This window comes from Miscanthus floridulus, chromosome 14, assembly GCF_019320115.1.
Source record: "Miscanthus floridulus cultivar M001 chromosome 14, ASM1932011v1, whole genome shotgun sequence".
Taxonomy (NCBI): Eukaryota; Viridiplantae; Streptophyta; class Magnoliopsida; order Poales; family Poaceae; genus Miscanthus; species Miscanthus floridulus.
In genome coordinates, this window is record NC_089593.1 from 71,377,448 (window position 1) to 71,389,677 (window position 12,230).

Consider the following 12,230-nt stretch of genomic DNA (forward strand, 5'->3'; position numbering starts at 1 on the left):
ACCATTCTGCTATGAGGTGTACGGGCACCACATGCGAATGACTACACCATGGGTCAGGAAGAACGTGCGGTACGAGGAGTGATCGAACTCGCGGCCGTTGTCGCATTGAACTTCCATGATAGGGGAGTTGAACTGTGTGCGCACATAAGAGAAAAAATTAGATACAACGCCAAGAGTATCGAACTTGAGATGAAGGGGAAAAGTCCAGGTGTAGTAAGTGCAATCATCAAGAATGACGAGATAATATTTATAGCCAGATACACTAACAATTGGAGATGTCCAAAGATCACAATGTATTAAATCAAATGGATGAAGCGCTCGAGAGTTTGACATGTTAAAGGGGAGACGCAGGCCTCACTGACAGGCATGGCAAATATGATCATTGTGGTGCTTATTACAAGAAATAGCATTGGAACTAATGAGCTTGGACAGGGCCCCAGGACCGATGTGGCCTAGGCGGCGATGCCAGAGGGTCGTGGATGCAGCGGCGGAGGCCCCTTCAGCGGTGAGGGCAGGAGTGATGGCTGGTGGGAAGAATGGGTAGAGGTCACCAATGCTATTGCACCTGGCGATCACGCTTCGTGTCTGTAAGTCCTTCACAGAAAGGCCAAAAGGATCAAACTCGATGGAACAATTATTATCAGTGGTAAAACGACGGACAGAAATCAAGTTCTTAATAATGCTAGGGGAGACTAGAACATTAGAAAGAAACAAAGGTCGTCATGGTGTGGAGAACGAGTGTGACCCAACAGCAGTAACAGGAAGCAGGGCTCCGTTACCAACAATGATAGATGAAGGACCAGATGATGGGGGACGGTGAGATGAAGAAAGAATACCAGTGGTGTTGACCTTGTGAGAGCCGGCTCTAGAGTTCGTATACCACTCGGTCGAGGGCGGCGGCGTCATTGACATGGTGCTGAAGTTGTTGACGAGGGATGAGGCGTCCCAGGACCCCCCTTGCATCGGTGTCCAGGGGGGCTGTTGCTGCTATTGCGGGGATGCGGCATAGGCAGCGGGTAGAACGCCCCCGTAGCCAAACCCTGGTAGGGCGCCGAGAACGGATGCGCCGGGGCCTTGAAGCAGTGGTGGTGGTGGCACGAAGTAGAAGTACGGCGCAGTCACGTAGGGGTACTGCTGCTGTGGAACGGTGGTGAAGGCGGCCGCCGGGGGCCGAGTAGGCGCTCCCGGTGCACCACCAGGACCGTACCGGTGCGGCCAAAATTGTACCGTGCCGGCCCACGGATTGGCTAACGGCACAGGCGGGTGAGGGCCGCCGAAGCCTTGGTAGGGCACGGCCTGCTATTTACCGCTGCGCCCACGACGACAACTGGAGCGCTAGGAAGACCGGCCTCGTGCCCTGCGTTGGTGCTGCCCTGGCCGCCGCTGGCAGCAAGTGGGCGCGGGGCGGCGTTGGGCGTAGCGACAAGGGCAGGTGGTGCAGGCGGAGTGGCACGGCGGCAGCGTCGTCGATGTTGATCTCCTCGAGAAGGAGCAGCGTGCGGGCCTCCTCGAAGGTGGGAAAGGGGCGTTGCATCTTTAGGTCGGAGACCATGTGCCGGAACTTGCCGCTAAACCCGCGGAGCAGCGTGAGGACAAGAGTACAGTCGCCGATGGGGTCCCCGTACTCGCCGAGGGCACTGGCCATCGTCTCGAGGCGGCGGCGGCGGGGGGAAAATCTCAGCGAGAAAAAAACGAGATTTCCGATAATCCCGTTTCTCGCCTGGGCCCGGTAATTTCAATTACCGCTCAAATTTTTTGACCATTTTGAATTTGGGCACGCCGCCTGCCACTCGTCTCCCTCCACAAGGCTGCTTGGTCTTACAGGAGCTTCACTGGTGCTTCAACGCCGTTTCTTCTTGTTTGCTGCTCGTCTCCCTCCCCCAACGTTGCTGCACTGGTGCCCCTCGTGTATTTTTCAATGTTAGGATTTGGACATAATCTGTGTTATCCTGTGCAAATTGAGGTGTTTTTTTAATTTTGTCCGAAAGGAAAACGATAAACTGATAGATTTTCTGATAAATCTGTTAAACCCGTTTATCGGTGACCTCCGGTATTTTTTCTCTACTGGTAAATTGAACCTTGGGCGGCAGAAGTCAGTGATTGACAGCGACCCTTGTTTGGCTGTGCGAAACTCGGCGGAGAGCAGCAGGGCGCGTGACTCGCGCTGGCCGAGGACCTTGGACTCGAGGAAGGTCTAGGTGACGCGCGCGTTAGGGTTGCGCAGCATCACCGATTGCTGGAGATCGCCGTTGATGGTGCCATAGATCAAGGTGAGCACTGTGCAGTCCATCTGCACCCACGCCGAGCGATCGTGTTGGCCACGTCAGAGAGGACGTGGTTGGTTAGGGCATACTTGCCCAAGATGACAAGGAAGAGAGTGTGCCATCGACTGTCGCGGCGCGATCCAACACCACGGGAACGAGCACTTTGATGTCGAGGACAGCAAGGGCTCAGGCGTGGACGGTGGCATGCTGGGCCTCGTAGGCGTCGAGGGCAGGGGCACGATTCGTGGCAGCCTTGGCCTCACGAGCGGCGACCTACGCGGCCTCACGCTCGCACTGGAGGCGGAGGGCGCACTCGGCGTCGGTCTCGCACATGATGAGCACAGGCGGAGCGGCGCTGGTAGTTGTGCACGACTACGATCGTGGGCCGGCGAGGGAGACAAACTCAGCGACAGTGATTGGGTGGGAGAGTGGCGAGTGGAGCCGGGCCACGCAGGCAGCACGGGATGGTAGGAGCGGAGGTCCACACGTGGATCGGGAGGGCGCGGGTGGGGGATCGCGAACGGCTCAAGCAGCGCAGGAGATGGCGCGCGCGGGCTGGCTAGGGTGGGGGGTGCTCCGCGCGATGGGCGTGAGTGGAATGGGCTGCGCGGGGAAGGGGCCGGGAGCGGGGAGGAGCAAGCGATGACTCGTGCGTGGGGACCATGCGGGGATCGTGCAGTGCGCTGGGAGAGGATTGGGCGTGGCTTTGACCACGTGCGGCTGGGAGGGAAGAAGCCGCGCGGAAATCGCGCGCACAGGCTGGGGCCACTCGCGGCTGGGCGGGAAGAGTCCGCGTGGGGATCGCGTGCGCGGGCTGGGGGTGAGCGCCGCGCGATGCGCGTGACGGGATCGGTCGGAGGCGGCAGCGCATAGCGAGCGGGAGGGCGACGCGGTCGGGCGGACGAGCGCGCGTGGTGGAGCGAGCGGGTCAGTGGTCACGCGGGGCTGCGACAGAGCGGGCGCGGGTGAGCTATACTCTGCTGACCACAGATTACTCCCTCATACCATGGGAGAGTGTGAATGAGAGAATACTCGATGTATTACTCAAGCGAAATCAGTGCATACATATAGGCACGGTGGGAAGCCTGGGTCGGCAGGCCCACGGGCCGGTTTACTCTCTAACAGGACTGCCTAGGTACTCATATTAGAATAACACAAATATAAAAGCATGTTATTAATTATTATTTACTATGCCTGTGAGTCATACCGAGAGTAATATCTTTGCCCACTGTGGTGCTGCAGTTGCAGTTCCATGGGATAGGATCCATGCTCGACCTTTAGCTAGTCCATCGTTTTCGTCCTTTTGTACCTCGCCGAGAAGCCTCAAGGTGGTGTAGTTTAAGCACTTGGAAAACATAGCGCTCTCGTCCAAAATATTGAAGCCCCATCCGCCGTCCTCGTTCTGAGCATAAATATGCATGGTGAGTTAAAAACGTGCTTGGGTATGGTCGTGAAAAAAATTAATATGCTTGGTGGAGTTGGTGTGATGGGAGGACAGGACTGCTCGCGTGCGTCTTTTTATTGTATATATACTAGTATTATAGTCTCTGTTTCAAATTATAAGTTACTTTAACTTTTTTGATACATTCATTTTGCTATGTATATAGAAAAATAATATGTCTACATACATAGCAAAATGGGGTTCATCCATTTTACCATGTACCTAGATATATTATTATATATAGATGTATAGTAAAATAGATTTATCAAAAAAATCGAAACGACTTATAATTTGGAACGGACGAAGTATACAGGAGTAACAATATTGTCAAAAATAGTGGTTGTAGGTACCTGATGGTTGTAGATATGGCGGCATATCTCACGTATATGCTCTTTCGACAGGACAGCATCGACCGATCCTGTGATGTGCAGTGCGAAAATCTGTAAAACAAAAGATGACGTTATTATTACGACAGGTAGCTAGGTAGCACGAGTGAATTTGGCTGCAAGTTTTATACAGTGAATTTGGCTGCAGTTTTTTATTTTGTACAAGAAAAACTGTTGAAGCTCTGAGTGAATGCTGCTGCAGCAATCACAGCCGAAGAAGGTCGGCATGCATGTACTACTAGGAGCCAACTAACTGAGCAAGTGCAATCGTCGACGAGACACAGGAATTAATACGAACCCAGAACGGCAGCAGGTACATAATCCCACTGAAGTCACCAGGCCAGTGACCATCTTCGGCTTGGAGAGCAGACATCCAACCGAGCGCTCGTCTCAGCGACTCCTGCAAAGTTTCTTCCGTCACCTCGTCGCCATACTCTATCTTGGTGGCGGCGGGCATATCCGCATGCAGATGTTTGTTTCCAGTCAACTGTCCATCAAATCACACGTACCGCAATATAGAAGCAGCATCAACAACAGTCTAACAACTGTATCATACCTTCATACGTAGCGTAAGGTGAGCCTACTTAGCTTTTATAAAATACATTCTTTATTTATATTTAAACCTGCATACGCATGAGGAGGTCCTGCGATTCCCTCCTTCGGAAGCGGTTCTCCGTGAACGTCCGGCGAAGCTGCTCCACCTTGCTGCGCTCCTCGTCGGTGCCGGCGTCCGGGTCGAACTCCCATACCTGCCGGCCATGGAAGTCACTCACCGTCTGCATCCATGGCCCTCCTCCCTCTCCGAACTTTAGCCTCCACATGGCCGGCGGGGTCCTCTACCTCGCCTCAACGAAACCTCCTTCTGGACAAGCTTAAACACAGTTGTTATGAGACTACCGATATGATATCATCTGTGTGCTTCCTCGCACCGAATTTATACAGACACACACACACACACACATATATATATATATATATATATATATATATATATATATATATATATATATATATATATATATATATATATATATATATATATGAGGTGTTTGGTTTCCCCTCCTAATTTTTAGTCCCTATCATATCGGATGTTTGACGTGTTCTTCCGTGAGATCGTACTCTCGGCGCCGCCTGACGCCGCCGGCCGCGAGTGCGTGGCCATGGCCATGCTTGGGTGCTCCACGGAGGTCGCGTTCTGCCGGGTTGGAGTCGACAGCGCATGGACGCTACTCGACACCAAACTGGAGTTCTCCGTGGCGTCCATCGTCCACTGCCAAGACAAGTTCTTGGCGATCGACTACACTGGAGAAATCTCCGTCTGCAGCAGCAACGCCGCCGGCGCTACTCCAACCGCGACGCTACTGCCATCGCTGTCGCCACCTGCGGGGCTCTGCCACCGCAGCTACCTGGAATCAAACGGTGAGCTGCACATTGTGGGTGCCATGGTGAGCACGTTCCACGAGACACAGAGCTTCACCTACAGCAGCACGATCTACAAGTGCAACCTCCACGACCGTACATCGGAGTGGTCCAGGGTGAGGGACATCGGTGATCAGACACTGTTCGTGTCTAAACATTTCAATGAAAGCTTCAGTGGAACAAGTGTATCCAAGTACAAGGAGAACAAAGTCTACATGTCTGAGCCATTGTACGGGGATCCATACGACTTGGTCCATCGATTGGAGATCGTTGATATTGCTACCGATGCATCCAAAGTAAAGCCCGTCCAGGAAAAGATGCTGGGTTCCGAGGCTCTAGGTTGGATTCGACCCAATCTCTGGAAGGGAGGTACGTTGATGTTCTTCAAAGGTTTATTACTTCAAATACTCAAATTAGGGCAAGCGCGGTTGGAATGTTTTTTTGCTTCTGCACACAAGCAGTGGCTAAAAGAATTCGATATATGCCACATTTAGTTATTACTATTAGTTCGCGAACTGAGTTAATTCAAATAAAACCTTAACTGACGTACATTATATGTACGAATGCAGCCAGTTCCCTCCTTTTATATTCAACTAGGTAGCGTGCCCGTGCGTTGCTACGGGACAACTAAATCTTTTATACTAAAAGCACACGGATCGCACGATAAGATAACAATACTGTTAAATTAAATACCGACATTAAAGTGATATTTAATTCAAAAAGCAAAGTTCGTGAAATTAACACAGTCACGGAGAGCGCGGCGTCGCTGGCTCACAAACTCTACTGTATAGACTTTTTCATGATATGGCTAAGATAATATTTTATAACGGCAGAAAGAATTCTCCGATGTCCATTTCTTTCATGCGCCAATAAATCCATGAATAAGTTCCGCTGCATCTTCATATAATCCTGTACACACAGGTTCGAGTATATATGTAAATATTAGTGCCTGTCACATGGATAATACTGCGTGTCTTAAAAAATCTCTCATAAAATTTTAAAACAAAGTATGTTATACTCACTGTACAAATATGCGTGCCTTTAGAACTATTTCACACAGACATATATTGTAGAATAAGGTATCAACTTAAGTGTCTGTTCCAAGATGTTGAATTAGGTGTTGTAATTCTTAATTTCGACACATTTTTCAGGTCAAGGCAACTAATGGTGACACCTTAATGCACCTCTTGACTATCTGAGTAAGGACAAGTTAGCACTGCAAAGGCTCAGAAAAGCTGCTGAGAAGGCTAAGGTTGAGTTTTCCTCCACTATGCATACTAAAACCTATGTCCCCATTTATCATTGCTGATGTTTTTAATGCAAAGCAATTCAACATTATCATGATCAGATATAAGTTTGAGTCTCTTGTGAGCAATCTCATAGAGGGACTCTCATCCTTTATGTGATCTGCCTCAAGGATATTGGCAGGACGATGGACCCATTTTGGAATGTCACACCAAAAAATATCCACGTTTTGTCCATGATTTATTCCCCATGAATACATGCGGGTACTATGATAACACTAACTACACCAAATGAAAGATTAGAGAGAATTTGCATTGCCTCCAGAAGAATTTATTTATTAAGTTCTTTGGACTCTACGGGTAGTTTTGAAATATCTGTTTGCATGTCTTACCTCGTATCCTAATTCAAAATTTTATAATTTAATTAGAATATTTAGGTGATTGTATATATATAATAATCAATACAAGAATAATCTATGCAAGATCTTCTTGAAAGATTTCTGCAGTGTAAAGACATCTTCGTTTTTCATGCATGCCCGTGCTAACGCTACGGTAAAAATAAAAGGACAATATATCAATTAAAAAATAAAAACAAAACTCATGCTCAAAGTCAAAGAGATAAATTATGGATGCTTGAATTTTGTCATCCATTATCTACCGGCTTGCCTATAAAATAGACTGAATAAACAATTAAACATAGATACAAAACTAAATTAATGAAAGGATCATTGCAAGACATCAATCATCTCATAGCTTCGGAGAATATCCCAAAGCTACTAAAAACTGTAACCGTGCCCTCACCTCAAACATTGTCCAGATAAATGGATTACAATGAAAGAAATGGATATCGGAGATTTCTTCCTGCCAATATAAAACATTATCTCAGCCGCATCACGGAAAGGTCTATAAAGTAGAGTTTGTGAGCCTGCGACGCCGCGCACTCCGTGACTGTGTTAAATTCATAAACTTTGCTTTTTGGATTAAATGTCACTTTAACGTTGATATTTAATTTTTACAGTATTATTATCTTATCGTACGATCCATGTGTTCTTAATATAAATTATTAGTTATCCCGTAGCAATGCATGAGTACGCTACCTAGCAAATAATAAAATACAGAAGTGGTTGATACATCGCTCTAGTTGTCGCCTTTCAGCATTTGCATAACATGTCGCGCCACACGTGGCCTCGTATTTTAACTACAAACATGAATTTATGGCTGTGGCTTTGTAGGGCTCGTGCCTCGTGGCTTTGAAAAGCTTAAGAGGTTTGTAGGATTGGACATCTGAGAACGATTGATCACCTGTTTGGATGCCGGGAATACAAGTTTCAAACCAGTTCAGACGAAAGTCCATGGTAAAAAAAAACATGCGAGTTCGAAGTATGCAAATTTCATAATAGCATTCACAGGTAGGCAAGGCATAGAAACTTTCAAGCAATTTTCAAGCGACGTGTAAACTGAAAACAAGGTCTGGAGCTGTTGCAGATGAAGTTCACTATCGGTCGCAGATCTTCAGCATGTTTCACAGTCACATTGGTGTCCAAGTCCAAGCCTTCCAAGGTTCAGGCACACAGCCCCTGCTTGCGCAGCCGATTCGCCGGTGCGCCGCCGCCGCCTGCTCCATAGGCCGCAGTGCCTTCCCGCCTGGAATGAAGCGCAGAAGACGGCCCATTCAATCTCATTGGACCTCGCCATGCTCTGAAGAAGACGCATGGTCCGCCCAGCGCATCATGCAAACGGCGGTTCTTCCTGTAGGCCCAGAACGGCTTGCATGCGGGCCCGGGTTCTTTTTGGGCCACGGTTGCTGTGGAGACGAGACGGAAGGGGGGACCAGAGAGCAGTCCACATCGCGCCGCTTGGCCTGCCGCTGAACGCTGATAGTGCTGTGGCTCCATATGTCAACAGGGAATTTCCCGTCGGGGAGTGCCACCCCATCTCCGTCCCCGTGGGGAAAATTTTTTTCCATCCCCATCCCAGTCAAACGTCACGGGAGAGACTTTCACCCCATCCCCATCCCCGCGGGAAATTAGAGTCACCGTGGGGATCCCCATGGGCCGCAGGTATTTCATCGTCATCTACAAAGTTTGCACTTCAAACTTTATTTAAGTAACACATATATGTCCTATAGCTTTTTCGCTTAATAAAAATTGGTTTAAAACCTAAGTGATATAACGGGACTATGAAATGTAACTTTCGTTTCACGTTTCCGTTGATTGTTTCGACAGGAGCTAAGGTTGCAACATTGCTTATATATCACAGGTATTGGGCATTGCCAGTATATGGGCCTTTGGAATCGGGTCCCCGCGGGGAGCGGGCACGCGGCCTGCATACCATCCCCGCCCCCGTGATCTCCGACGGGGATAACTTCAGCCCCGTTTAATCCTCCGTGGGGGTAGAATTCATACCATCCCCGTCCCCTAATGGGTGAATTCCCTGCGGTAATTTGGGGAACGGGCCCCGTTGACATCTATACTGTGGCTGTGCCGCCGCGTGGCCGTGGTCTGTGCCTCTGTGGGTGTGCCAAAAGAACGGTCTCCGGTTCGGTGCAAGTTTTAGTTGAGTCTTGAGGTCTAGGTTTCACTATACACGATTCCAAAAAAAAAGGTTCCATTACACATCCATGTAGTCCTTTACTCCGGTCTCCGGGTGTCCGGCCACCTGGCCATACTCATTGGCAGGACGTGTAGGCCGACAAGACAGTACTTAGGAGATAAACTTGCCGGCCGGCTGCGTGTTTTACTTTTTTCTCTTCGACTATGCGTTACTATGGGACAATTAAATTTTATTACTAAAAACACACGGATTGCACGATAAGATAACAATACTGTTAAATTAAATACCAACGTTAAAGTGATATTTAATTCAAAAAGCAAAGTTCATGAAATTAACACAGTCACGGAGAGCACGGCGTCGCAGGCTCACAAACTCTACTGTATAGACTTTTTTGTGATATGGCTATGGTGCTATTTTATATCGGCAGAAAGAATTCTCCGATATCCATTTCTTTCATGCGCCAAGAAATCCATGAATAAGTTCCGCTGCATCTCCGTATAATCCTGTACACACAGGTTTGAGTATATATGTAAATATTAAGGCCTGTCACATGGATAATACTCCGTATCTTAAAAAATATCTCATAAAATTTTAAAACAAAGTATGTTATACTCACCGTATAAATATGTGTGGCTTTTGGACTATTCCACATAGACATATATTATAGAATAAGGTATCCACTTGAGTGTCTGTTTCAAGATGTTGAATTAGGTGTTGTAATTCTTAATTTCAACACATTTTTCAGGTCAAGGCAACCAATGGTGACACTTTTTTTAGTGGTGCATACTTTTATGGTGCACCCCTTGACTATCTGAGTAAGGACAAGTTAGCACTGCAAAAGCTCAGAAAAGCTGCTGAGAAGGCCAAGGTTGAGTTTTCCTCCACTATGCATACTAAAACCTATGTCCCCGTTTATCTTTGTCGATGCTTTTGATGCAAAGCAATTCAACATTACCATGATCAGATATAAGTTTGAGTCTCTTGCGAGCAATCTCATAGAGGGACTCTCATCCTTTATATGATCTGCCTCAAGGATATTGGCAGGACGATGGACCCATGTTGGAATATCGCACAAAAAAGTATCCACGTTTTGTCCACGATTTATTTTCTATGAATACATGCGGGTACTATGATAACACTAACTACACCAAATGAAATATTAGAGATAATTTACATTGCCTCCAGAAAGATTTATTTATTAAGTTCTTAGGACTCTACAGGTAGTTTTGAAATATCTGTTTGCATGTCTTACCTCGTATTCTAATTCAAAATTTTATAGTTTAATTAGAATATTTGGGTGATTGTATATATATAATAATCAATACAAGAATAATCTATGCATGATCTTCTTGAAAGATTTCTGCAGTGTAAAGACATCTTCGTTTTTCATACATGCCCGTGCTAACGCTACGGTAAAAACAAAACGACAATATATCAATTAAAAAATAAAAACAAAACTCATGCTCAAAGTCAAAGAGATAAATTATGGATGCTTGAATTTTATCATCCATTATCTACCGGCTTGCCTATAAAATAGACTGAATAAACAATTAAACATAGATACAAAACTAAATTAATGAAAGGATCATTGCAAGATATCAATCATCTCATAGCTTCTGACAATATCGGAAAGCTACTAAAAACTGTAACCGTGCCCTCACCTCAAACATTGTCCAGATAAATAGATTACAACGAAAGAAATGGATATCAGAGAATTCTTCCTACCAATATAAAACATTATCTTAGCTGCATCACAGAAAGGTCTATAAAGTAGAGTTTGTGAGCCTGCGACGCCGTGCACTCCGTGACTGTGTTAAATTCATAAACTTTGCTTTTTGGATTAAATGTCACTTTAACGTTGGTATTTAATTTTTACAGTATTATTATCTTATCGTGCGATCCGTGTATTTTTAGTATAAATTGTTAGTTATCCCGTAACAACACATGGGCACGCTACCTAGTAAATAATAAAATACAGAAGTGGTTGATACATCGCTCTAGTTGTCGCCTTTCAGCATTTGCATAACATCTCGCGCTACACGTGGCCTCGTATTTTAACTTCATAACATCTCGCGCTACACGTGGCCTCGTATTTTAACTTCAAATATGAATTTATGGCTGTGGCTTTGTAGGGCTCGTGCCTCGTGGCTTTGAAAAGCTTAAGCGGTTTGTACGATTGGACATCTGAGAACGATTGATCACCTGTTTGGATGCCGGGAATACAAGTTTCAAACCAGTTCAGACAAAAGTCCATGGTAAAAAAAAACATGCGAGTTCGAAGTATGCAAATTTCATAATAACATTCACAGGTAGGCAAGGCATAGAAACTTTCAAGCAATTTTCAAGCGACCTGTAAACTGAAAACAAGGTCTGGAGCTGTTGCGGATGAAGTTCACTATCTGTCGCAGATCTTCAGCATGTTTCACAGTCACATTGGTGTCCAAGTCCAAGCCTTCCAAGGTTCAGGCACACAGCCCCTGCTCGCGCAGCCGATTCGCCGGTGCGCCGCCGCCGCCTGCTCCATAGGCCGCAGTGCCTTCCCGCCTGGAATGAAGCGCAGAAGACGGCCCATTCAATCTTATTGGACGTCGCCATACTCTGAAGAAGACGCATGGTCGGCCCAGCGCATCATGCAAACGGCGGTTCTTCCTGTAGGCCCAGAACGGCTTGCATGCGGGCCCGGGTTCTGTTTGGGCCACGGTTGCTGTGGAGACGTGACGGAAGGGGGGACCAGAGAGCAGTCCACATCGCGCCGCTTGGCCTGCCGCTGAACGCTGATAGTGCTGTGGCTCCAGATGTCAACAGGAATTTCCCGTCAGGGAGCGCCTCCCCATCTATGTCCCCGTGGGGAAAATTTTTTTCCATCCCCATCCCGTCAAACGTCACGGGAGAGACTTTCTCCCCATCCCCATCCCCGCACGGA

General features: G+C 47.2%; 1 protein-coding gene across 1 annotated transcript; it reads right to left on the reverse strand.

Moving 5' to 3' along the window:
• Positions 1-354: 354 nt before the first annotated feature.
• On the reverse strand, positions 355-5,003 carry LOC136502616 (achilleol B synthase-like). Its single transcript, XM_066497874.1, has 5 exons — positions 4,715-5,003; positions 4,390-4,578; positions 4,056-4,145; positions 3,472-3,666; positions 355-594 (listed from the first exon to the last, which is right to left on the reverse strand). Exons 1-5 carry the CDS (start codon positions 4,910-4,912, stop codon positions 355-357), a joined length of 912 nt encoding a protein of 303 aa, XP_066353971.1. The 5' UTR covers positions 4,913-5,003.
• Positions 5,004-12,230: the final 7,227 nt, after the last annotated feature.